Source organism: Calidris pugnax, unplaced genomic scaffold (genome assembly GCF_001431845.1).
Source record: "Calidris pugnax isolate Ruff unplaced genomic scaffold, ASM143184v1 scaffold20, whole genome shotgun sequence".
Lineage (NCBI taxonomy): Eukaryota > Metazoa > Chordata > Aves > Charadriiformes > Scolopacidae > Calidris > Calidris pugnax.
This window is the reverse complement of record NW_015094510.1, coordinates 496,849-521,057: the sequence shown is the minus strand read 5'-3', so window position 1 is coordinate 521,057 and position 24,209 is coordinate 496,849. Positions and strand designations below refer to the sequence as shown.

General features: G+C 39.9%; 1 protein-coding gene across 17 annotated transcripts in view; it reads left to right on the top strand.

The window, feature by feature from the left end:
* Positions 1-24,209, top strand: part of LMO7 (LIM domain 7) — a 161,570-nt gene that overhangs the window by 29,418 nt on the left and 107,943 nt on the right. For all 17 annotated transcript variants that reach the window (XM_014965868.1, XM_014965863.1, XM_014965876.1 and 14 more), the window contains exons 2-3: positions 7,918-7,988; positions 11,365-11,434. In XM_014965868.1, coding sequence (XP_014821354.1) covers positions 7,918-7,988; positions 11,365-11,434 — 141 coding nt within the window. The remainder of the gene's footprint in view (positions 1-7,917; positions 7,989-11,364; positions 11,435-24,209) is intronic.

Sequence of the window (24,209 nt, the reverse complement as noted above, 5' to 3'; positions counted from 1 at the left end):
GACAACTTTCAATTAACCAGTTTTTTTGCATATTAAGGGATTCAGTGGTTGGTTTCTGGTTGTTTCAGGGGCAAATTGAATGTTTGGACGTTTGTTTTCTCGTGATGATTTTTAACTTTTCTCTGCTTAATTAGGAACACTAATGGTTGACAGGACAGGGGGCAATGACAGGATGAGGGGCAATGGCTTTAAGTTGGAGAAGAGCAGATTCAGATTGGATATTAGGAAAAAGTTCTTTAGTACTGGGGTTCTGGAGCACTGGAACAGGTTGCCCAGGGAGGTGGTTGAGGCCTCATCCCTAGAGATATTCAAGGTGAGGCTCGACGAGGCCCTGGGCAACCTGGTCTAGTTGGGGGTGTCCCTGCTGACTGTGGGGAGGTCGGAGTAGATGACCTTTGGAGGTCCCTTCCAGCCTGGACAACTCTATGATTCTATGGTTAATGTACCCACTGGCCACCCTTTTACCACCAATCGCTGAACTAGTATGGAGCTCAGCTGGCAAATCTTAAAATAGTCATGTTACTCATAGTGTTTTGGGAAAGCCCTTTGGGAAGGCCCTTCTATTTAACTGAAGTTAGTTGTGAATACACGCAAGAAAGTAAATACTTGGTTAAAGTTGAAATCAGCATGCATAAATTAGGATGGTAGCTTTAGAACTCCTGCTCATTTAAACCTTTTATGGAATCAATAAGATGTACCTACATTATTAGAATAAAATGACAAATATATTTTTTTTTTTCAGAGATTCCTAGTCATTCAAATTTCACTTTGCATTTGCAAGCTTTACGTGCTATTGGAACATCTGCCTCCACCTAGTTTATGCTGCCCATCTCTGCAGATACACTGAGACCATTTTTATCACACAAACTAATGCATGTTGGTTTTCCTAGTTTGACAGCTGTCAGTGCAGTCATCACTATAAACAACAGCTTACTTATTTATCTTGCTGTTTTGCAGGATGGCCTTGTTTGTAGAGGGGGGAAAAAAGCTTGACTGAATTGATTGATCCATTGATTGATGTTTATCCTTGCTCTTTCTGCAGTATTGTTCCTCGTAGTCAGGCATTCCCTTAAATATTGGAAGAAAAACTTCACTTCCATCCGTCAGTTTGTATTTTTATATGCAATTTGACAGAAGAGCTGAAAAAGTGTAAGTGGCTGACAAGCAGAGATTTATGCTTCTCGCACCTTCCACAGCAGTAATTGTGCCTCCTTGCTTGCCCCTTATTCATTGTTTTTCTTCATCTTTTGTAAAAATGTATGTTATTTCAGGCGTCTTGGCATGTCTGTCCAGAAGGCATACCACAATAAGACCCCATCATTATGTTGATGATAGAAAATAACAGTAAGACTCTTTCAATAATCAGTCATTTCCTTTTATAAATGTCTGTTCTGGTTCGTTATCAAAGGCAGTTTTGGCTGAAGATTGAAAAAATTCCACATCCTCTGAAATGAAATGATGCCCAGGGATTTGGGGTATGGGGTTAAACAGGACAGTGCGGCTTTGCGTTGAGCAATAGAGTGGGAATTATTCCAGCTGAAGAACAGAAGCCTCACGGATACAAAGGGGGACATTCACATGGGCCAGCTAAGTGATCAATGGCAAAAATATTCATCTCCTTCAGCCTTCTCACTTTTTTCTGTGCAGTTCGATTATACAGCAGATTTCTCGGTAGATATTTTTTCTTATTATTTCCAGCCACCCCAGCTCTTTTCCTTACTGGAGTTGTGCCTGTCATGGAGCTTAGCAATGAATTGTGAGGACTTGAACTTCTTTCTGTAGGAATCCAGACCTTGCTCTTGGTTCCTGTGCAGTTTTTAGGCAGGGCAGCGTCAGAAGTTCATTGCTGGACAGCTGACCAGGAAAGCCTCTGTGGGTACCAGCTTCTTGAGCACTTATTGACCTCTCAGGAGTTAAGGGCCATTAATTAAACTGTAATCATCAGGGAAGACAGCAGCATGGTTCCCTCTATGACCTTGGCTGCTTTAGACCTGACATCACTCCTGCAGCCAGAGGTGAGATGCCAGCAGTGTTTTTTTCATGGGTGAAAGATATGAATGCCTACTCTTTCTGTACATCTTCCCAGGGCTCAAAATTCAAGGAGACCCATCCTGCTTACTTAAAAAATGAGCTGCTTTTTTCTACTGTTTGACCTTGAGGAAGCTAGGAACTGCTGTGGTTGGGCTGTTCGCTGCAACACCAGAGGCTTTCCACCTAAAAGGCTCATTTTGCCATTTTTTGTGTTCAAGATTGTGTGAACCCAACCCTCTGAATATGGTTCCTACCATCTGCCCTTTGAGAAGGATTAGGATAAATCAATTGACTACTGCTAACTACTGTTAGGATTTTTTTGGTTGGTTGGTTTTGTTCTTTTAAAAAACAAAAGAAATTCAGAGAGGAAGAATCAGGGAGGAGAAAACTGGGAAGTCTGCAAAGGGCAAACACCACAAGCTCGTTACTTCAAAGCATGATGGCATCATTTTTGTTGACAGCTGCCACATACACCATTCAAGGACAGGTTTGTATCCTGCATGGCATTTAAAAAGGACTACAAATAGCTGTGAAGGGGGGAGGCAGGACCTCTTGCAGGACTTTGGGTGGTGCATCTGAAGTGTCCCATGAACGAGCTACTCATGGTCACAGTCCAGAAGAACCACCAGTTCCCACTGAAACACAAGAGAGGAAAAAGTTCCTACTGCTTTTGACATATCTTAAAAGGTAACATCCATCAGGCTGAGGTACAGCATGTTAGTGACAACTGTATATAAAATGCAGTGGGCTTGAAATAAGGTATAAAATGTGTCATGAATCTACCCCTAGGCCCTGCCAAACCATACAGATGCCAAAGCACTGGGAGTTGCTTGGATGCTTGCTTGTTGGCTGTGGGTGTAGCCCATACATCTCCTTGTGTGTCTTACAGTAACAGTGCTGTTCTGGAGTGATATATTGGATAAGGGTGGTTAGAGCCAAACGAGTGCTGTAAACAGAGCTGTGTAATGCTGGGATTATGTAAGGATGGAGCCATTTGCCATGTCATCTGATCCAGATGGTAACTGTAGGGTGGGAGGAAGAAAGGCCGTTAGCGAGGTAGCATTCAGACATTGATGTGTAGGTGAGGTGATCCACCGAGGAAGGCACTGTGACAGGAACTGGCAGTTGTAGCCAAAATTCTGTGGTGGGGACGGTACCACAGCATCGGATTCATGTTGTCTCAGTTCTCTGCAGCACATGAGCAGTCGGTCCTCTCTGCAGCACGATAAGCTCAGCTTTTCTTGCTGCAGGGGACCTGACGCTCATAAATCAGTGTAGTATCCTTGAGGTTGCCGTTTGATTAATTGCTTGTCCCACGAGATCTTTGTGTGGGCCTGCATTAAGGCTGTTGCCATCATGCGTGGTTCAGTATCTTTCTTGAATCTTCCATCTCTAACCTGTGACCCTGCGTGGGGGAGCTGCATGCTTCATGCTGGTGCAGTTAGAATTTCTCTCAAATCAATGCATGGGGTCCTTGCATGTTTTGAAGTGGTGTAGTCTACACGGGGTGGTGGTAGAGGATCTCTGAACTAGATAAGAGAGAACAGGGCTGGCCAGTGTGAACTGTGGAGCCGGTTGGATGGTGAGTACCCGGCTCCTCTGCAGCAAGGCATCATTTAGGTGACAGGCGGGTCATGATGCAGTGCCACCTCCTTGTTTCTGAGAAGCTAACGCTTTTGTGATGGAGAATTGGTCAGCCAGCGTGCCTGTATCGGTGGTGTCAGTCTTGCATGGGATGGGGAAGAGTCTAGATTTGGTGTTTCCACCACAGCAAAGTTAAACTGAGAAACCTGCCACTTTGGGTTGCATGTGGTGCTGTGTATGGGAAACCAACCCATTTGAAGACGTCTGCCAGCCTGCAGTGGAGCTGCCTTTCTGCTAAAGCCATGCACACCGGTGTGAACCACCGAAGCAGCTTGACATGAACTCCCATAGTATTTTTTACTAACACTGAAAAGTCTTTCGATTTTGAATAGCTTGTAAGGCCGAGAAGGCCTATTATGATCAGCTATATTTGGTCTCTCGTAGGACAAGCCAAAGAAATGTACTCAATGTTAATTTTGGTACTGAGGCGTATAATCAGCGTATTCTTCTCTGCTGTGTGCTTTTTGTTCGGTCCGTCATGATTTTGATGTCGTGCCATCTTCAGAATGGTTGATCTCTGGTTATTTCTTCTTGATTTGCCGCCTCCTGCAGAAATCACAGCAAACCTGAAATTAAAGTAGCCCTCTCTGTGTGTGCGTGTGGGTAAGCATTTTTAAAATACCTAAATTTAAGCAAAGACTTGATTTGCATACTGTTTGAAGTAAATTGCTTGGACCTGGCAATTGCAAGTTACCAAAGTATTTGGGGATGCTGACTTACAAAAATAAAATCAAACTGTTTTACAGCAGCAATTAAATGTGATTTCATGATATAGCCTTTAATTATGTCATTGCTCTCTTTCTATCAAAAGAGCAGAGAATGAAGCAGAATATGTCCAGCTGAATGAAGGAGAGAAAAGAAACGTAATTTGAAAAGAGATGTTGTTCAAACATGGATAAAAAACACTTTTGCAAGATATCTTCTTTATTATTTGGTAGCTCACACTGCCTAAGTGGTTGAAAAATTGTCCAAAATCAATTGTGCCTATTACATAAGAGTACCGCGCCCAGTATAACGAGTTTTAATGAATAAACAGTGACTCACACATCGTAGACATTGTTTGAAGATGTAATATCTCAGGAGGGGATTAATTTTGTCTTACTCGAGTTCTTAAAAGTCGGGGAACTCTGAGCTAGTCCACGGTTTTCCATTGTTTTTAATGATACCTAGTTCCTATGTAGGCTCTAATAGTTAGAGCTGTGCTTGATGCCTTGCAGTGGGTATAAGCCAGATGAAAGTCCCTGCTGAGAGAAGTCCTCCCTCTCTGTACAAAAGCTGAGTTTAAAATGGAGCACTTAGTTTTGTGACATCAACAAAGTCCAGGTGTTGTGCAACGTGGAAAATGTTTCGGTTTCAAGCCATCAGTGTTCCTTGAGAATACCTCTTAATTACTTAATTATTAGTTATCCTTTTGAAGTCAATATTAATGAAACCTACCTTGGCAGTACCGACGCTTTTATTTTAATGTCAACAAACCACGTAGTCGTCAAAATCTGTGGGTCACAAGATCGGTCTGACAGCTCCATCCTGTATATCAAATCAGTGTTGATTGCCACAGTGGCTGTACAAATAACTTAGTCAAAATGCTTCCATGGAATGCCCTCTAATGTAGTTTTAAGAGGTCTGGAAGTCTAATAGTAGCATTTACAAGCTTGTGCTCAAGTTGGAGTCTTGCTCAAGGGTGGCTTCTAGTTACCTGAGGTCACGTGCCTGAAGACTTTGTGGGAGTCAAATATGTTTCACACACCATTTTGGAGACTGAGGTGTTGGTGGGTTTTTTTGTAGAAAAGACCACAAGATGCGCTATAAAAATGTGATTATGCACTGCAGCTTGGCGCTCTTGTGTTCTAGAGGGGCTGCACTGGAGTTTAATTATTATAGTTTTAATTATTCTTGAGAATAATTTTTGAGGAGTGATCTCCTTAGCTACATGCTGCAGTTCTAGGATTTTTTTTTATTTTATTTTTTTTTTAGGAATTTCAATGTGAAGGTTGCTTGTGGATATATAAGTCTTTGCATGTTTGGGATAGGCCCAACTCTAGGTGAAGGAAACATCTTGCCATCTATTGCATGCATGACTTGCCAGTAAACTGCCTACATAAAACTAAACATTTGGACTGTATAGTCCTGTAGATGTCAGCAACAACTCCAGAATTATAATAACTTTTGGAATCTCTTAAGAATTGAGTGGCGTTTGAAACATAACCATAAAGCCCCATCCTACAGCCCCTGTTACTGTACAGTTCTGCTGGATAACGTGCAGGCTTCAAGTTTCTAGCTTGCAGAATGAAGGGCTTAATTTATAACCCATATTCCCTATTACCTAGGGAACACAAATATTTATATTTAAACTTTCAGTGATGTTATGTTACATTGGCTAGTTTCCTCATAATCATTATCGCTAAATATAACAGCTTTCTATACAGATTTGGAAGCAAAAGGTCATATATTATTTGAGATAAGGGTAATTTTCAGATGCTGTGTTTTGAAATTATTCTTGAAAATGATATTGCTAAGACATAAGATCTACTATTCTGTAAGATTAGACTGTTAAAGAAATATTGTAGAAAATGAAGTTCTCCCGGAAGAATCACTGTTATCCTTTGTTTTTAAAAGTTTTGGCATTGCTTCCTTTCGCCCCCCTTTACCTGCATGTTGAAATTTTTCTTATCTTGAGTTGGTTTGTCATAATTCTTTCTCCTTATTTGTTAAACCATAGTGCAAAAGACTTAAAGCCTAAAGAAGATTTTTGTAATATTAGAATTTGTTCTGAGCAGGGAGATAGAAGTTACAGCTTTTTAATAAAAAAATAACTTACATAAAAACTACATGTTTAAACTTTAGCATTTCTGATGTTAGTATAATTCCTTTTGCAATTTAGGAAAAAAAATAATAGGGTGATAATGTAACAGGTCCTTAAAGAACTGCAGCCTCTCCCTTGCTCTTTTACCAGGCACAGCTCATTTGTTTCACTACTAATTTCCTTAATTACTGTGGTAACAGTAGCTTTAGTCTGGATGCATGCAGGTTCCACAGCATGTTTAATTGTGTGCCTGAAGTCCTGTGAAGTGTCGGGGATGGTCAGGATCCCCAAAGGGAGCTTCATAATTAGCGGTGACCTCTAAGCTCAAATGTGGTGTCCTCTAAGCTCAAATAAATACCCTTCCTAGCGTTTGATTTCTACACCCAACTGGGATAAACCCCTCTTTTGGATTGTTTTAGGAATATTGGCTCCTTTTCTGACTTGCGTGTGGGTTACTGATCTGGGTGTTTAGAAGATATCTGCCAAATTTGGTCTCTTCAAGGGACATGGGCAAGAGAGGGGATCTAGTAAGAAGAATCTGGGTGAGTTTAGACTTGAGCAGGGTGGTACATTGATGATCTGCGTTCGAGATGGAGGGAGTTAACACCAGGAACAAAGATATATTTTTTTATTTTTAAAGAATCCGGGTGAGTTTAGACTTGAGCAGGGTGGTACATTGATGATCTGCGTTCGAGATGGAGGGAGTTAACACCAGGAACAAATATATATTTTTTTTTGTTTTTTTTATTTTTTTTAGAAAACAACTTTGCTGAAAACCCGTAGGCAATGCTTTTGGCATTGGGAATCTTAAATCCTTTATAAGACATTGCTCTTGTTCCCTGCTTTTCACTCTGTATATGAAAAGTAGCCCCATTAGTATAGTCCTACCGCTTGCCAAGTAATGGGAATTGATGTGCACGTGGTACTACAGACTTGCTGGAGTGGTTCTTTAGTCACACTGCCTTAGGTGCAAGTGGCAGGGAAAAAACAAACCAAACCTTATTAAAATACTTTGTGCCAGATATCATGAGTATACACGCTGAAATACGAAGTAGGAGATAAAAGACTTTTTCTCTCTTGTGCGCTTCTGTTTGAAATTTATTTTATGCTTTTCAGTCTGGCTGGTATTGCTTTAGAAAATAATAAGTATTTCCACAGAATTTAGCTGGAGATAGTTTTACACTAGAGAAAACTACTTGAAGATGTTGGATCTGACTTCTTTTGAGGCATAAAGAACGAGTTTTTAAACGCTCATTTCTTTTGAAATCAATATAAGAAAATAATAGTAGGAACAAAGTGTTGAATTGAAAACTTTTCATTGGTTTGTTGGTTTTTTGTTGTGGTTTTCTATTTTTTTTTTTTTTTAGTACTACTTAGACCTTTTGCTAGTCTTGATTTTCTGTGCGTGTCCAGTTAACTCTCAGTTCTTATTTTTATAGACAGTTACTGGGAAAAGCTTTGGAACCAAAGACTTCCGAGCAGCTCTAGAAAATGGAGTCCTGTTGTGCGAGTGAGTATTGACTACTCTATATAAAAATCCTTCAGGTTAACATCATTTGACCTCTTTTCTCGCTGGCTTCTGAATTATTTTTTTTTGAAGTACCAAGTATATTTTATAATACATAATTTTTTATTTTTTTTTTTAATGCCTGTTGTTTGCCATGGAAAGGAAGAGCAGCTTTCAGACATCATCTTTCTAGATGTACACACTTCATGTGTTACTGATGTGATCATGCTGATCCTCTGGCCACTTGATTGGTTTTATTGGTTATAATGCTCACGGTGTCACAAGGCTTTTTCTTCACCTTCTGCAAGGTGATGTGGCCACGGCTGGGATCAAAGCACTCGGTTACCCCTATACCCACTGATGTTCTTTTGGTTTTGGTTTTTGTCCTCCATCCCCACCCCCTTGTAAGAAAATATTGTAAACTCTGTGTGCTGGTTGTTCTCTAAATCCTGAAAGCTACCTATTCCTACCGGAGAACTTAACACTCAAAGTTTTATTTTAAAAAAGTACTACATTTCAGAAGTGAACTTGTAAATTAAAGGTGACAGGCAGGCATCTGATTTCACATGCTGTTACTTACTAATACTGTTCTTATGGTTACATCCAATTATCTCAGTAATGTAGAATCTATTGGATGTCATTTTGCATACTTTAAAAAAACATACTTTTTTAAAAAAAAAACAAACCAAACAAAAACCCAAACCAAACAAACAAAAAATCCAACCAAAACAACCCCACAACCCCCATGTCACTTCAGGGTAATAAAAGTAAGTGGATTTGGTCTCAGCATAACATAGAAATAAGTTGTTATGTATGACACGCAGTACAGGTCTTAGTACTTTCTGGATTGACTTAGTTATTGCCTTCAACAGCAAACTCTGACCTCAGCTCTTTTTGGAGTGCTTTCTCTAAAAGGCTTCCTTGTGCTTATATATTATAGGCTTGGCAATAATGAGACTTGTCTGGTTTCGTTGCTAGACTGAGTCAGAGGTGTAAAATGTCCACTCGTCAGGTCTCTTCTGCGTATCTGCAATTGGTTTTTTACTTACTGGAACAGGTTTCCAGGACTGGAAGCAGTGCTAATCCCTTAGTGTTTTAAGGAACGGCAGGTGTAAATGTCATTAGAATGCCAGGACGAGAGAAATCTCATTAGAGAATTACCTGGGATGCTTAAAAAAATATCTCAAATCTCAGAGCCACTCTTAAATCAGTTCAGCCAAACTAACTTTCAGAAAATATTTATAAAGGTTCAGTTCTGATTTATTTATTTATTTATTTATTTACTACATATCAAAAAATAACCAAAGCAAATACAAAAAGGCAATGTTCCTGCATTTTCCCTTCTGTGATTATTACTGTGGTTTCTGTCCTTGCCTTTATTCTCTTTGGGCCCTTTGCCCATCCAGTCTATCTTGCTACTTGCTTCTGCAGTTGTCTTTGGGATATGGAGGAGTTGATTCATTTTGAATGATCTGGAGATGTATTTTCATTTCTTATGTAATCAAATATTAACTAGACAATGTGGTAATGAAAATAGTTTATACTTTGAATAAGAAGGTATTTCTTCAGGTATGTATTTAGTGGGATGTGTGTATTGTATTCAGTTGTAACTTTTAAATAGTGTCTTTAAGAATTGGCAGTAAACTGATATATTCTAATCCTCTGATATCTTCATTGTTGATGCCTGTTTGGCAAAGGAATATGAGCTTCCATCTGCCAAATGCAAATCAGTTCAATCTATCTGTAATTAATAGCCATATGCAAGAAAAACATCCTCTAATTTCTTCAGCTGAGCAGCTTGCCTTAGGAAGCACACAACTTTCTTTAAAGCAAAAGCTGCCTCATTATGTTGCATTAAATCATATAGCTGTCCTCCTGTGTCATAATTTTAAATTTGACATGATTGAAGTACAAAGAGAAATTATTCTGTGGAAACGGGGGAAAAAAAGCAAGATGGGGAAGGTTTTCAGTTGTCCGATTTTCACCAAAGTCAATAGAGTACAAGTTCTTAAATAATTGAGACAAAATAGACGTGACATTGCCCGTTTCCTTGGTTCACCTGTGGCATGGCTAATTTAGTGTCCATGGATATATTATCTCTGGAAACAGTATATTTGATTTAAACTATAGCAGTTTGGGGAAACCCAAACCTTATTTAATTCCACTTTTTTTTTAACCTTTTTTTTTTTTTTTGGAAAAGTCATCAAATGTATTTAGTTTACTAAATAATTTAGTGCAGTTGAAAAATCGCGACACCTGCAGCCATTATTCCTTTTTTTGCAGGCACTTAGAAATCTATGGTCTATTCCAGTGAGCATAGGTAAATTCTGTTATTTTGTGTTTATTTTCCCAAGAAATTTGCTGCTTGAGCCAAAAAAAAAAAAGCCTTTTCCCACATAGACTTTTCAAGTCCTGGTCCTGACTGTGCGTTGGCGTGGGTAGATCACAAAACCTTGCTGATGCTTTGTGGGGTAAAAGCTCTGGCCAGACAAGCGGCAACAAGAAAAGGCAGCACGTCCCAAATCCTCAAAGGTATATAGGCAGATGAAGTCTGCAGGGTGTCTTGAGGTCCCCATTCTCTGTTGATCCTGTGGTCTAGTGTGTAATTTGGTGAACCACAGTATTTTCCTACCTCCACGGCTGAAAACCTGGTTATAAAGGTGCAGGGAATCCTGTGCCTCATCCTCACTGCAGGAGAAGGCATGCCTTTGGGCTTGCATATTCAACAGTGATGCATTACTCTGTCCTATCTTCTAAGTTTAATTATGAATTTTATGTCAATTAAGAGTGATATGAGGCGCAACCTCTTCTGGCTGAGACTGAAAATGACTTGCGCATGTAAATTATATGTGCCAATAAATGATTGTTGCACACATCATACGGGGCTTGATTGGGTTATGAAAACCGAGTTGGTTACCTACACTTACAGGAATATCAGTGCTTTCACACTGAGCTCTGAAAATTAATATTCTGATATATTTCTGGCATCTTCTGCATCAGAACTTTTATGTGAAGAAAACCTTTAAATGGGAAATTTGAGTCTGCTTCTACTGCATGGGTGGTGATGTTAAACACAGATCCATTTCTGCCTACGCCAACCCAGGCGTTTTCTTTTCTTCTTTCTCGCTTTGCCATTCTTGGAAATCTCTTTTTCTGTGTGTGACTTGTCCCATTTTTGCTTCTACAGGCTGTTGTTGCTTGTCACTTCTTGGAAAACTGATTTAAAAAAATAAATTTCGGGGGCGTTAGTAGGTGCAGATTTACTCAGTTCAAGTGGTATAAGTTAGGACTATATGTGAAGTATTTCTTAATAAGTATTGAATTTCATGCTTAAATAAAGTTGATTATGTAACAGAAAAATCATATGACTTCTTTTTAGTTTGATTAACAAGATCAAACCTGGCATCATTAAGAAGATCAATCATCTGCCAACTCCGATAGCTGGCTTGGTAAGTAATGACATCAAATCTAATATCTGGGGTATGACACCCAAGTTCTGCTTGGTTTTTAATGAGAGTTCTCTTGCCTATTATTGTTCCATGGTCTTGCTACCAAAACCTATGAAGTTTTCAAAATTTTAACTCCATTTCTACTTTTGTTTAAAATTATACCATTTATACATCAAATTAGACTGCAAAGGTTGCCTGTTCTGTGATTTGGATTGGTAACTGTAATCAGCTTATCAATGCTTGAAGTGTCATCATCCCTGGATGCATCAAGCACTGAGGGGCTCCTGTCCACAAATGCATATAGCATTTCTTGTCTTTAAATAAAGGCCACCATCCTATTTTATATTTACAAGCCACTTCAGCTGTCCCTTTATTAGGGCATGGGCAGACTAGGAAGTGTTCTGTGTGACTGGAGTATTTTTGGAATCTGTTTCTCCCCACCCACAGCAAAGCTTAGGTTGCATTAAAATAACTCTGATGCAAAGTCTCTCTTCAGGGTTCAGTTGAGGGATTTGCCAATGTTTTGGCTGTAAATCACGTTGTCAGAGGAGGGATGGGGTGGGGAAGGGTAAGGGGGGACATACATGTAATCATTTCCACAGGAAATTTAAAAAGATTTCCTGTATGCTGTTAGGAAATTTGCAGGCCAGAGACTGGAGGATAAATTATGCACAGGAAATTTAAAAAGATTTCCTGTATGCTGTTAGGAAATTTGCAGGCCAGAGACTGGAGGATAAATTTTGTAGCCCTTTAGAATCATAAACTCTCTTGTGTGTAAATGAATTAAAATAATTTCTTTCACCTTTTTTTTTCCCCCTATGAAAGCCTTGTTGGCTCTTGATGTCACTAAGGTATCTAGGCTGTTCAGTGCTGTCATGAGAACTATTGTGCTCATCTGAAAAGACCCAAGGTGAACAGGGATATAGGCATGATTCCTGTAACAAATGGAAGATCTCACCTTATGGTAAACATGCAATCTTGACAGTAGGGAAAGTTACCTGCTTTCTCAATAGGAGTGGAATGCAAAACATCTCTAGATACTTTTATTTATATGTTTTAATGGGATGAGCCAACAAAACATCTGCTTTTGCTGGTCAGCCTTGTATCTCATTAGAGAAGAAGTGTAGTTAACTTGGCTGGAGGTCATAAGATTGGATTAACTCGCCATATATTACTGTACAAGCTGAGAACGTGCTTTTCCACATCAAATGAATGTAGAAAGTATTAGTTGCCTTTGTCCCAGAAAAGCTCAGGGTATTAGGCTTGCGAATAATGAGTGCTGCACATTCTTTTCCCGTGAGGCATCCGAAAAAGAATTCAAATGAAACCAAAATCATTCTGGGGAGGACAGCACAGTTGTTCTATCAGCAGTTTGAGTGCCTAAATGGCCTCTGAAGTAGCCATTTGATCCAAGCCATAAAACCATAGGCTAGATTTCATTTTTGTGGTGACTTATGACTTGTTTTGAATCATAACCGTAAGAACTCCTGTTTCTCTATGCTTTTTCCTGTTTGTTACCAAATGCAAAAATTTGGAGTATTCATTAGGTGTGTAATTTATAGCTTACTTGAAGTGTACTGTTAGTTGTTTCTAGTTCCTACAAGCCTTCAAAAGTAAAGGAAAGGGGAGGAAAGGTGAATGATTCTCATAAACCAAGATCATCCAGCGGTATTGTTGTTAAAATACCACTTGAAGATAGCAATTGAGAGAGCTGCTGTTTTGTGTTAACCCATGGAAAAGGTTTTCCATAAATACTTCAGTATCACAAGATGGTGATTGACCCCATAATGGGAGGATTTCAGAAGATGGTGCTTGCGATGGCTTGTGGGAAGGGACATGTGTTTTCCCAGACTTGAGAGGAATGTGCTCAGTTATACTGGCTTTGAAGAGCCCAGCTTTCATCCCGGCGTGTAAAACTCAAACCAAAAAATGATGGGTTTCTTGCATTTATAGAAAAGCAAGCATTGATACCTGACAGGCTCGGGATACTGTGGCTGATGAACCATAGGATTTAGAGATGGAAGCAGCTTGTTAAGGAATTAGCCGGTAGGCTTGCTTGCCTCACTCTGGGAATGTTTTCATTGCTTGTCGGTTGCTTTTCTCACAAATTTGCTTCTAGATAGTGTTTTGTGTGGTTTCATATATATACTTCCATGGCTCTGACTTCTGCTGTTTTCAATGTATTTCAGTCTTGCATTAATTGCTCCCCACCAAGCCTTTATGAGATTTAGAAATTACAGTTGGGAGGGGGACTTTTTTTTTTTTTTTAAACCAGATGGAAAATTTTTACTTCAAGAGATGTCTTTTTTTTTTTTTTTTTCTCCTAAAGGATAAACAGATGCTGCAACTTGAATTTGAGTCTTGCAAATCCTGTAATCCAAACATCTTTTGATCATGTTCTTTCTACAGCTTCTTCATGGTCTTCTAGACTGGTGTCCTCAAGTCCATTTCCAAAGCATTTTATGCATTCATCATTGGGCAACTACCATCCATTTCTCTGTTGGCTTTTCTGATTAAAAGGAAACAAAGAACCTGTTTTCTTGACAGTTTTGTAGCAGTCTGATTATCAGCAGGAAACAAATGCTTTAAAAGACATCTTGTTCCTTTTTTTGTCTTTTTTTTTTTTTTTTTTTTTTTTTTTTTTCCTTTGTTGACCTTCAGGAATTTCTTCAGGTTTGGTTTTGTTCTCTAGGGAGTTAATATATTTCACTGCCATATAAGTGCGTTTTTTAAGCGTTGGGTTCACTTCAAATACTTGGCAGGGTTTTTTTCAGCAGGGCAGAAATACAGTGTTCAACAGGAGTCTTTGGTTTAATCCCCAGAAGGGTTTCATTATATTGTTTCTTTGACTTCACAGTTATTATGAAAACAATTTTTTTGAGTGAAATAGGAAGCAAAAGTCTATATGAATAATGAAACATTCTGTTTTACATGGAATATTGTGTGCTATACATTTTTTGTATTGAGTTAGGGTGAGGTGCTATTATTTGTTTAAGTGAAGGAAATGCATTATTTACTTGTTATGTCATATTTACTTTTATGACACCTTAGTTATAAAATCTAATAGGAATGTTACGTTAGAAGGATTGCCTAAATTCCAAGCACAGTTTAGACAAATGAAAATAAGCATTAGCTTTCACCTTTAGTTCGATTATACTGCTGTCTAGTGATTTTTTTTGGGTGTGGATCACAGTGGTTTGGGTATAATCATGGTGGAATGGATAAATAAATATATATGTTTTGATGATTAAATACTGAAGTGAAACTCAGCATTCAGTTAACAAAAAATGCTGAATTGTTACCAGGCAAGTATTAAAAATGATTAAACTTACCCTCAGTTTGACATGGTGCATGGTGGCTGGGTTGCAGCTTCCATGGGAGGTTTTGTTAAAACTTTTTTGGGAGAGTTGGACCTGGCCATAATGTGACCTCCATCTAGCAGCTTGCTGCTCCATTTCTCTTCTACCTCCCATGGTTTGGGTGAGATGTAGCCATCATCCTAGCCATGTTTATCTATTCATTTCTGTTCCAGTTTGGAAAACTGAACAGCTTCACAGGGGGTAAGGCGAGTAACGGAGCTGTTGCAGGGAAAAAGTGGTCAAAGAGAGGTGACTGAAGAAGAAATGTCCATGCAGCTCTTGAGGTGGTTTCTTGAGCAATGAGGCGTGCCATCTGCAGGGTGTAAAGGACTAACTGCAGCCAGTAGTCACAGAAGGATGCCACTTGTGGCAGGTTGATTTTTAACAGCTCACAGCAGGTTTTGGAAACAGTGATGTTCCCGTAGGTTTTCCAAAGGGACTTCGCTGGGACATGGCTGTTGGTTTGTTTACTTTAATTTTGGCCATTTTATTAAAATGCCACTTAAAACCTTTGCACTAAAATAGTTTTTGGAAAACAAAAATTTAATTTCTGCTTATCTTTCAAACTGTCCAAAATACACACTTTGTATAAAGAGCCATGCATATTATTTTCCCTACTACAGCAGAGCAGGCAAGCAAACCAGTACAGAGTAGCAGTTCCTGAAGCCCTCTGGCATTTCTGGGGGACATGGTAAGGATAGCCAAAAGGTCAGAGGATTGTGGAAGCAGGGGTCCCATTATGCACAGTAGTGAAAGTACAATCTGCCTTAAAAATCCGCGTTTTCTGGTCCATGCTTATGTGAAATAAAGATGGTATTTAAAGAAAATTACTCAAATTGATAAATCTTGCTGGGTTCAGATGCTGCAAAATGATTTTGCTTAGAGTTCTCGGGGGGTTAGAGGAAATAAAATGAATGCTTATTAAAAACAAACACAAAGAAAACCTGCTTCTCAATAAATACAGATTTTTCAGCTTGAATCCCAGCATGTGAGAAGGTTTGGATATAATCGCATAAGGGGGAGGACTTTGTGGTCTGACAACATATTTTCCGACAAGGCTGTGCCGAGCATTTTCAGAGGCGCATCTCTGGTTGCAGCACCGTTGTTCCCCAGAAACCTCACATCTCCAACTCAGTTGGCTGAACACAGAGAGTCATAAACTGGAATAGAAGTCATAAGACATCATGAGACAGTAGGAAAATGAATGAGTTTTGTATAGCGTATGCAAGCACAACGTATCTGTCAGAATAATACGTTGCTCAGGAGGAATAACTGTATGCTCTGTAGCCGGGCAAAATTATAGTTTAAGTTTCCAGCTGAGATAAGACAGTGAAACAAATTCAGAGTTGGAGTCAGTATCTCCTTTGGAGAGTGGTAGCTAATGGGAATCTTGCCTTGCAATGTACCAATTCGGTCTTCTAAGACCATCTGTCTTTCCTCGCAGCTCCTGTGAGTGAGATGGAAGTGCAACGCTTTGCTGAGTGGTTGGGAAGTGTTTCATCACATCAGAGGCGTGAGGGCTGTGGTCAAACCACAGGGCAGAGTAGAAAGGTGTTGTTGAGTTTTTAGAATTGTAAATGAAATGCCATTAGTGCTTTTTTATTTTTATTTTTTTTTAACATTGGTCCTTCATTTCAAATGAGTAGAGATGTTGCGAACTCTCACTGTCTCAGTGTGAGTGCCGGATGAATATTAGCACCAAATGTTGTCTTCATGAAGTTCTTCAGCTACAGCAGAAGGTTTTTTGGTGAACTTTTATTTTCCTTCACACAAGAGAATAAAACTGCATCTCTCTAGGCAGTCCCAGCTTTGAACTGGTGCATCTGAAATACTGTAGAGTGGGTTTTTTTGTGTTCTAGTGGGGAATTAGGGTTCCTTTTGGGGTGAAGAGCATATTGATAGTTTTCCAGGCAGGATTTTTCAAACTTACCTTCTTGGTTCACCAAGGCCCAACATGCCCTTCTGACAAGAGCTACTCAAACATCATTCCCTCTCTTTGATGCAATCTAATATAACACCACTGCATTCTATAATTTACTTATTTAATGTATCAGAAAGTAATGCATTCTGTTTGCGCCAGGACAACTACCTCAAACAGTGGAGAGCCACTTTGTTACAGAGATCATCAGCTCGTACCTCCTAACCAGAAAGTAGGGAATAATAAAGGAAAGAAGGGAAAAATATGAAAGCAAGCTATACCAAAATGAAAGGGGAGATAAAGACGGGTGGAGAAGACAAAAATGTTGCCATTAAAAAATATTTTTCTGAGCCTTTGTGCCGAACACTTTGCAAACCATGGAACCGCCCTGGTACTTCCTTATCTCTTGTCATCAAGTAGAGCTGGCCAAAATTTCCTTTTCTGTGGGAAAGTTTTCTTGACAGGGTTGTTTGGTGGTTTGGTTTTTTTTTTGTGTGTGTGTTGCAGGGGAATGGAATGCAGATGACATTTTAACTTTATTATAGGACAGTTTTAAAAGACTTTTTCAGATACAATCCACACACTTGCAAAGTGAAGATTATTTCAGTTGTATGTTTTATTTAGGACTTGGTTACAAAATTCCTTTTCTAGATTACTTAGAATCGAATTAGTTGTGTTTTCCACTTACGTTACCATCAGATTTTTAAATCTGAGAGGGGTTTTTTTAATTTAAAAAAAGAATCCTTTTTTCTGAGCAGCAGTGCTTCCAAAGTTCATTTCTTCATGCTAAAAAACCTGCCTATTTATTTTCTCCCGCTGTTCACCTCCTTGTGTTTACTGTGGCCTCTATATCCGTCCACGCTTTGTGTCGTCTTGCATTTTGTATTTTTTTTAATGATTTGAATTTTTAAATATTAAACTCCTACTCTGTGAATTGGTAGTGAATTGGGCTACATTAGTAATATTAATAGTAGCTTTTGAGCTAATTAGTAATATTAGGAATTATTAGTAGCTGCAATAGTAATATTCATAGTAGCTAATTAATAGTCTGGTATGAAAAAATGAGTATGAGAACTTCTCCTTTCTGTTCCTTGTGAAAAATGAAGAAGAGCAAATACATAAATACCTGAAGTGAGTTACAAAAAAAACCCTGCTGTTGTTTGCTTTGCTTTGCTTTGATACCAGACACCAAAAAATAAAGGCTCAAACCTGGATGGAATTGCTGGTTGTGCAGCCACTAAGTGTCAAAAAAACGGTCGTAAGAAATAGCCTCATAAATTTAGGTCAAGAGCTGACTAATGAGCTGACAACCATTTGACATGCTCTGTTTGCTTGCCTGACTTTTTCTTTTTGCAGTGATGAGGGAATAATACTGAGGGACGTGGATCATTGCCTTTTTCTTCTGAAGGTTTAAGTCATCTCTTTGAAGACTGCTAGAACACATCACGGCTAACACGGCAGCTGTGGGCTCTACCTTGAGCCCTGCCTCCATTGCCCTCTCTTGTGGCTGACCTGGGTCTTGGGATTTTGGTTCCTCTGTGGATGGTAAATTCAGAGGTACAGGGTGAGTGCATACTCAGCACTGCTCTGAAGAGTGAAGTTGCATAAGTCCTATTTGATGTCTTTCACCTGGAAGCTGATTAGTCTGGAACTGCTTTTCATAAGGCAAGGCACAAGACGATACATGTCTTTTTGTGAAAAGCCGATAATTTCAATGTGTAATCAAAGTTAAAGAGGCATCATTGCCTGTTTTCCGGATGAATATGCTCAGCAAGTTGTTGGGGAATGACAAGGCCTTTATGAGACTTCTCGTTACTTGGCATAATCCTTATGTGAGTGGAAATTTTTGTTTTACAACAGCAATTGGTGTTTCTTGTGACTGTTAACTTCAATATGTCTAAAACTGAAGAGCAAGGAGGAGGGGGGGATGAAATTGAATGTGGTCTGACAGAGCTCATGCCCTACATCCAATGTATGCTCTCCTGTATAAGGCAGCCTGTACGTTTAATGCAGGCTCAGGAGAACTTTAGATGGCAGTAATGAGGTGAGGTTCTTCCTTACAGTAGTAGTAATCTACCTCTTTTCATTCAATGTCCTTTTTATGCTGCAAGTAACAGAACAAATGTTATTTTCCTTTTTCTTATGGTAAGCAAAAGATTTGTGGGAAATAGGAAACACCACACCCATTTTTAAAAAGGGTAGAAAGGAGGCCCCTGGGAACTACCAACCTGTCAGCCTCACCTCCGTGCCTGGGAAGACCATGGAATAGATTCTCCTTGAAGCCATGCTAAGGCACATGGAGGACAGGGAGGTGATTTGAGACTGCCAGGGTGGCACGAAGGGCAAGTCTTTCCTCACCAACCTAGTGGCCTTCACTAACGGAGTGACTACATCAATGGACAAGGGAACAGCTATGATCTTGTCTATCTGGACTTCTGTAAGGCCTTTGACACATTCTCCTACAACATTCTTCTCTCTAAATTGGAGGCATACAGATCTGATGGATGGACTATTCAGTGGATGAAGAATTGGCTGGACGGTCACATACAGAGGGTAGTGGTCAACAGCTCAATGTCCAGATAGAGACTGGCGACAAGTGGTGTTCCTCAGGGGTCCGTACTGGGACCAGTACTGTTTAATATTGTCATCACTGACATAGACAGTGGGATTGAGAGCACCCTCAGCAAGCTTGCAGGTGACAGCAAGCTGAGTGGTGTGGTTGACATGCCTGAGAGACAGGGTGCCATCCAGAGGGACCTGGACAAACTCAAGAAGCAGGCTTGTGTGAACCTCCTGATGTTCAACAAGGCCAAGTGCAGGGTCCTGCACCTAGGTCAGGGCAACCTCCTGTATCAGTACAGGCTGGGGGGTGAGAGCAGTCCTTCGGGGTGTACTGGTGGCTGAAAAGGTGGACACGTGTCCTGGTTTGGGGTGGAGCAGAGCCAACTCTCTGTTCAGTGAGGGAGGCTCTTGCTTACACTGGTTGCAATGGCAACTGGGATCAGCTGGCCTGGTGGCTTACCCAGTGGAGGGCTTGTACCTGTGGGGTGGGCAGGTCAGGTGACCCGAAATGACCAACAGGGTGCTCCATCCCATCTGCCCTGGTAAGCATAAAAGCTGAGGGATCAAAGTGGTCAGGTTGGCTTCTCTTCAAGGGTTCAACTTCAGTGGCTCTCCTCCTTTGACTGCTGATGCCCGAGGAAGACCCTGCCTGTCTGTTTCTTTACCTTTGATCCTCATTTGAGTGTTCCCAAATCCAGTTCCCATTCCTCACTGAAACCAGTCTGGAGCTTTCCCAGTGCCTGCCAGTGACATCGCCCTGGGAGCTTGATACGGTTTTGTATATATTTTATCTATTTCATTATTATTTTCTTTTAATTTTTTATTATTACTATTCCATTAAAGTAGCTTAGTTTTCTCTAAACTCCTAACTCTCTTTATCTCTCTTCTTCCTCTCCTTGGAGCAAGAGGTGGGGCATCTCTTGTTTTGTCATGGCTTGTTTTGTCATTGGCCAACTCGACCCCAACGCTGACAACACGAACTGGCAATGTTGGCAGCCCAGAAAGCCAACCGCATCCTGGGCTGTGTCAAAAGCGGCATCGCCAGCAGGTCGAGGGAGGTGATTCTGCCCCTCTGCCCTTGTGAGACCCCACCTGGAGTACTGTGTCCAGCCCTCAGCGCAGGAAAGGTGTGAGCCTGTTGGAGAGGGTCCAAAGGATGGCCACAAAGATGGTCAGAGGGCTGGAGCACCTCTCCCGTGAGGGCAGGCAGAGGAGTTTGGCTTGTTCAGCATGGAGAAGAGAAGGCTCTGGGGAGACGTTATTGTGGCCTTTCGGTAATTAAAAGGGGGTTATAAGAAAGCCCCAGGCTTTTTAGCAGGGCCTGTTGTGATAAGACAAGGGGTAACAGTTTTAAACTAAAAGAGGGTAGCTTCAGACTAGATATAAGAAGGAAATTTTTTTACTATGACGATGGTGAAATATTGGAGCAGGTTGCCCAGAGAGCTGGTAGATGCCCCATCCCTGGAAACGTTCAAGGTCAGGTTGGATGTGGCTCTGAGCAACCTGATCTTGTTGAAGATTGCAGGGGGGTTGGACTAGATGACCTTTAAAGGTCCCTTCCCACCCAAACCGTTCTATGATGATTTTTTTTCCCAATAAAGTAATGATAATTGCCAGGAAGAACAGCATAACTTTAAGTGATCATATTTTACTGTACTTAACAAACAGGCAGTTTGAGGCCCCACATTTTCTGTGGTTTTATCTTTTTAAAAAATTATTATATATTTTATTTTAAATAAAATATATTTTTTTTATTATAACTAGCTTGAAACCTGCCTGCTCTGGCAAATGATATAGTTTCATTAATACTGAAAAGCATTTTAACGTATAGTGGTACATTTTCTGCATTGGTTTAAGTAAGTGCAGTAATATGTTCAGATTTTTAGAATTGCTTCAACCAGATGAGGACTTCCACCTGACTGTTACCAAACAGGTGACTAGAATACACCTTAACTATCTAGTTTTGTTCTGACAAGTACAATTACGTGGGAGGGGAAACCCATTTCTTTGATCAGGGGTCCAGCTGAAATGCTCAAACAAGCTTCCTGGACAAAAAAGAATTTATATTAGTCTGAGAAAATATCTTTTCACTTGGGAAGTGATGCAGCATGGCATTTCAAATGTAACCATAAAACAACATGTTAAATTTCTTACTTAGTGAATTGTAGTGAGATTTTGTCAGTGCTATGAAAAATGTAATTAGAAATTAGAGTGTGTATTTGCATTACAAAATTCAGAAGTTTCAGTTGCTGGTGCTCCAAACTCCTATGCAGATGGTCCTTCAAATTTGGGAAAATGATGGGTGCACAAACTGGGGGATGAAAATTCAAATTAAAAGGAAAAGTTATGAATTTGTGTTCTTTTAAAAATGCTTCATAAATTTATAAACTTACATAAAAAGTTTTTAAAACATTAGATCTCAGAATACTTTGCAAAGAGCTCTTTACCATGGTTTCAGTTCTATACCTGAAGATAGCAGAGTGTGGGCAGAGGGAGTGTTAGTGACTTTCCCGAGCTCACTCAGTAAGTCAGAGAGTAGTTAACTCTCAAACCAATTCTCTCAGACCATACCACAAAGCACAAAAAAAAAGAAAAAAAAAAACCTGACCAGAGTTCTGAGAGCATAAATCTATAAATTAGCAAATGTCAGGAGTGATGCAAGACCCGATAGGAATGTATGTGAACTATAAATCACTTTTGGTATTCTTTCTACTGTCTTATGGGAAAGAGGAATGTGGCTTTTATGGAAATACCTCTGTTAGACAATTAAGAAAAGAGGGTTGTGTGCTAGAAAGGAAGTATGGTTATTAATAGTGAGAGATGACATTGTTCTGTAGTCTTTCAATGCCTGATAGTGGGAGTATGTAATCTCGGCAGTGGTTTGCTTGATGTTTTGTGCCCTTCTGCTTGAAAACATATGGTATGTTTCAGCCTTAGCTCTGAATTTCCTTTAATTGTTTTCTCTTGCTGCCTAAAGACTTTGAAATGTAGGGTGTGGGGAAAGGGGAGGTTGATGCAAACTCTTTGTGACATTTTTAGTAGCTGCTCAAGACTTCGATCAGGCAGAATGAAACCCAGACGCTGGATTGAACTTGACAGGTTTTGGGTGGGTGATGATGAAGTGAAATGTATCTAAGAGACATAACTGGGGAGAAATTATATGGGTGCAGCCCCCAAGAGATAGTGGTTCAACTACCTGCTCTGCTCTCTCGTCAGGGGACAGCAAGCACAGTGCCTGTTGGTTGACCACCGTGAATCAGAAATAGTACTTTGGGGCTGCTTTAAGTGAGATCATGTCTTCCAAACTGATGCTTCCAGCCTGTTACTGGGATGAGATGTCAAAATTCTGATTAATTAATTTAAAAGTTCTTGTAAACTAACTGTAAAGTTAATATGATTGGTATGATTGGCAGCAAGAGCTTTCTAATGTGGAAATTTTTCATCCCTCTTCCTGCTCTAAACCAAAGCTCTGAAAAAGTATGACCCTTTTTGCCTTAACTTGCCAGCACTTAACAAAATACATAAATATGGTTGCCAAACAAACTGCAAAAATTTCCATTTATCAGCTCAATCAGGTGTAGCCTGTGGTGTACTCTGTCATTTGTGTGCTATTTTTATTTCCTTAAATAACTGATGACTCTTTCTGTGTTTGTAAAAAAAACATTCCTTCCTAACTGGAAAAAAAATGTCAACCACGTAGAAGAGGTACACACCTTAAATCATACTCGAGACGTTTATAATCTGATTTCTCCTCCCTTTGCCAAGGAAGTGCGGTTTTGAGCTTTCTTGCAGCAGGCGGTGTTTATCTGTGTTAAATCTTCATCAGCCGGACACTACAGGGCTTTTCTTTCTGGCTTGTCAAATACCTTACTGATGTGCGGTGCTTGAAAGTCATGGCAATTTCCAAAGAAAATAGATGTTAATTGCAAAAGTGATTTTTTTTTTTTGTTTCTTTTTCTTTTTTTTTTTTCCCCTGTGGTATCAGTGCTGGAGCTGATACAGCCAGGCTACAGCTACTCGGTGTTGTTTGGTACGAAATCCTCATACCATATCTTTTAATGCCTGTCTGAACACCCCCACGCCCGCGTGCCCGGGCTGAATCACCCTCCTCCGGTGATGTGTATGTAAAAGAGCTATTAAATACGATGCCAACACCAAATGCTGCTGAATGTAAGGTGCCGAGCCACTGAGCTTGCTCTCTGTGGGGTGTGGGGACAGGGAGGGACACGAGGAAGTCTGGCACTGATGCCAGAGTTCACATGGGCTGTGAGGCAGATTGACTCCAAACCTGCCCGTTGATCCGGGAGCTTCTCTGCACCACGGGACGAGCCCACCCAGCAAGGGTTAAATAGGGTAGTAGGATGCTAATCCTCTTGAGAAACAAAAGATGTCTGGCTGCTGAAGGCAGCAAAGGTAGAGGAAACTTCCAAATTCTTTTTTAAGAAGAGTGAAGTGCTAAATCATAGTGTAAAAATCAGGGACTACGTGAATTGAGGATCTGTTTGAGGGCTGAATTTCATCTCTAGCAAATGGTTAACCCGTGTGAGCAAAACAGAAAAACTTGTGTGTACAAATTAAAAAATAATAAATAAAAAGGCGGGGCGGGGGGGGAAGCAAGTTCTGCCAAAACTTTGAGTTTTGAGAACAAGAGGTCTTTACTTCTTTTAGTACTCATTAGGCTTCAGGGGAGTTTCACCTTTAAGTGGATTACTGTCATTCCAGTACTGTGTAGTGGGGTGACTTGGCACTGGAGTATTTTACACACTTCGCTTGTAAACTCTGTTTTGTATAAACCATTTGGGGTGAAAAGCACATCGCTTGATTATTTTTTTTTCTTCTTTTTTTTTTTTTTTTTTTTTTTTTCTAAAAAAAAAAAAAAAAAAAAAAAAAAAAAAAAAAAAAAAAAAAAAAAAGTTCTAGGAAAAATATTAAACCC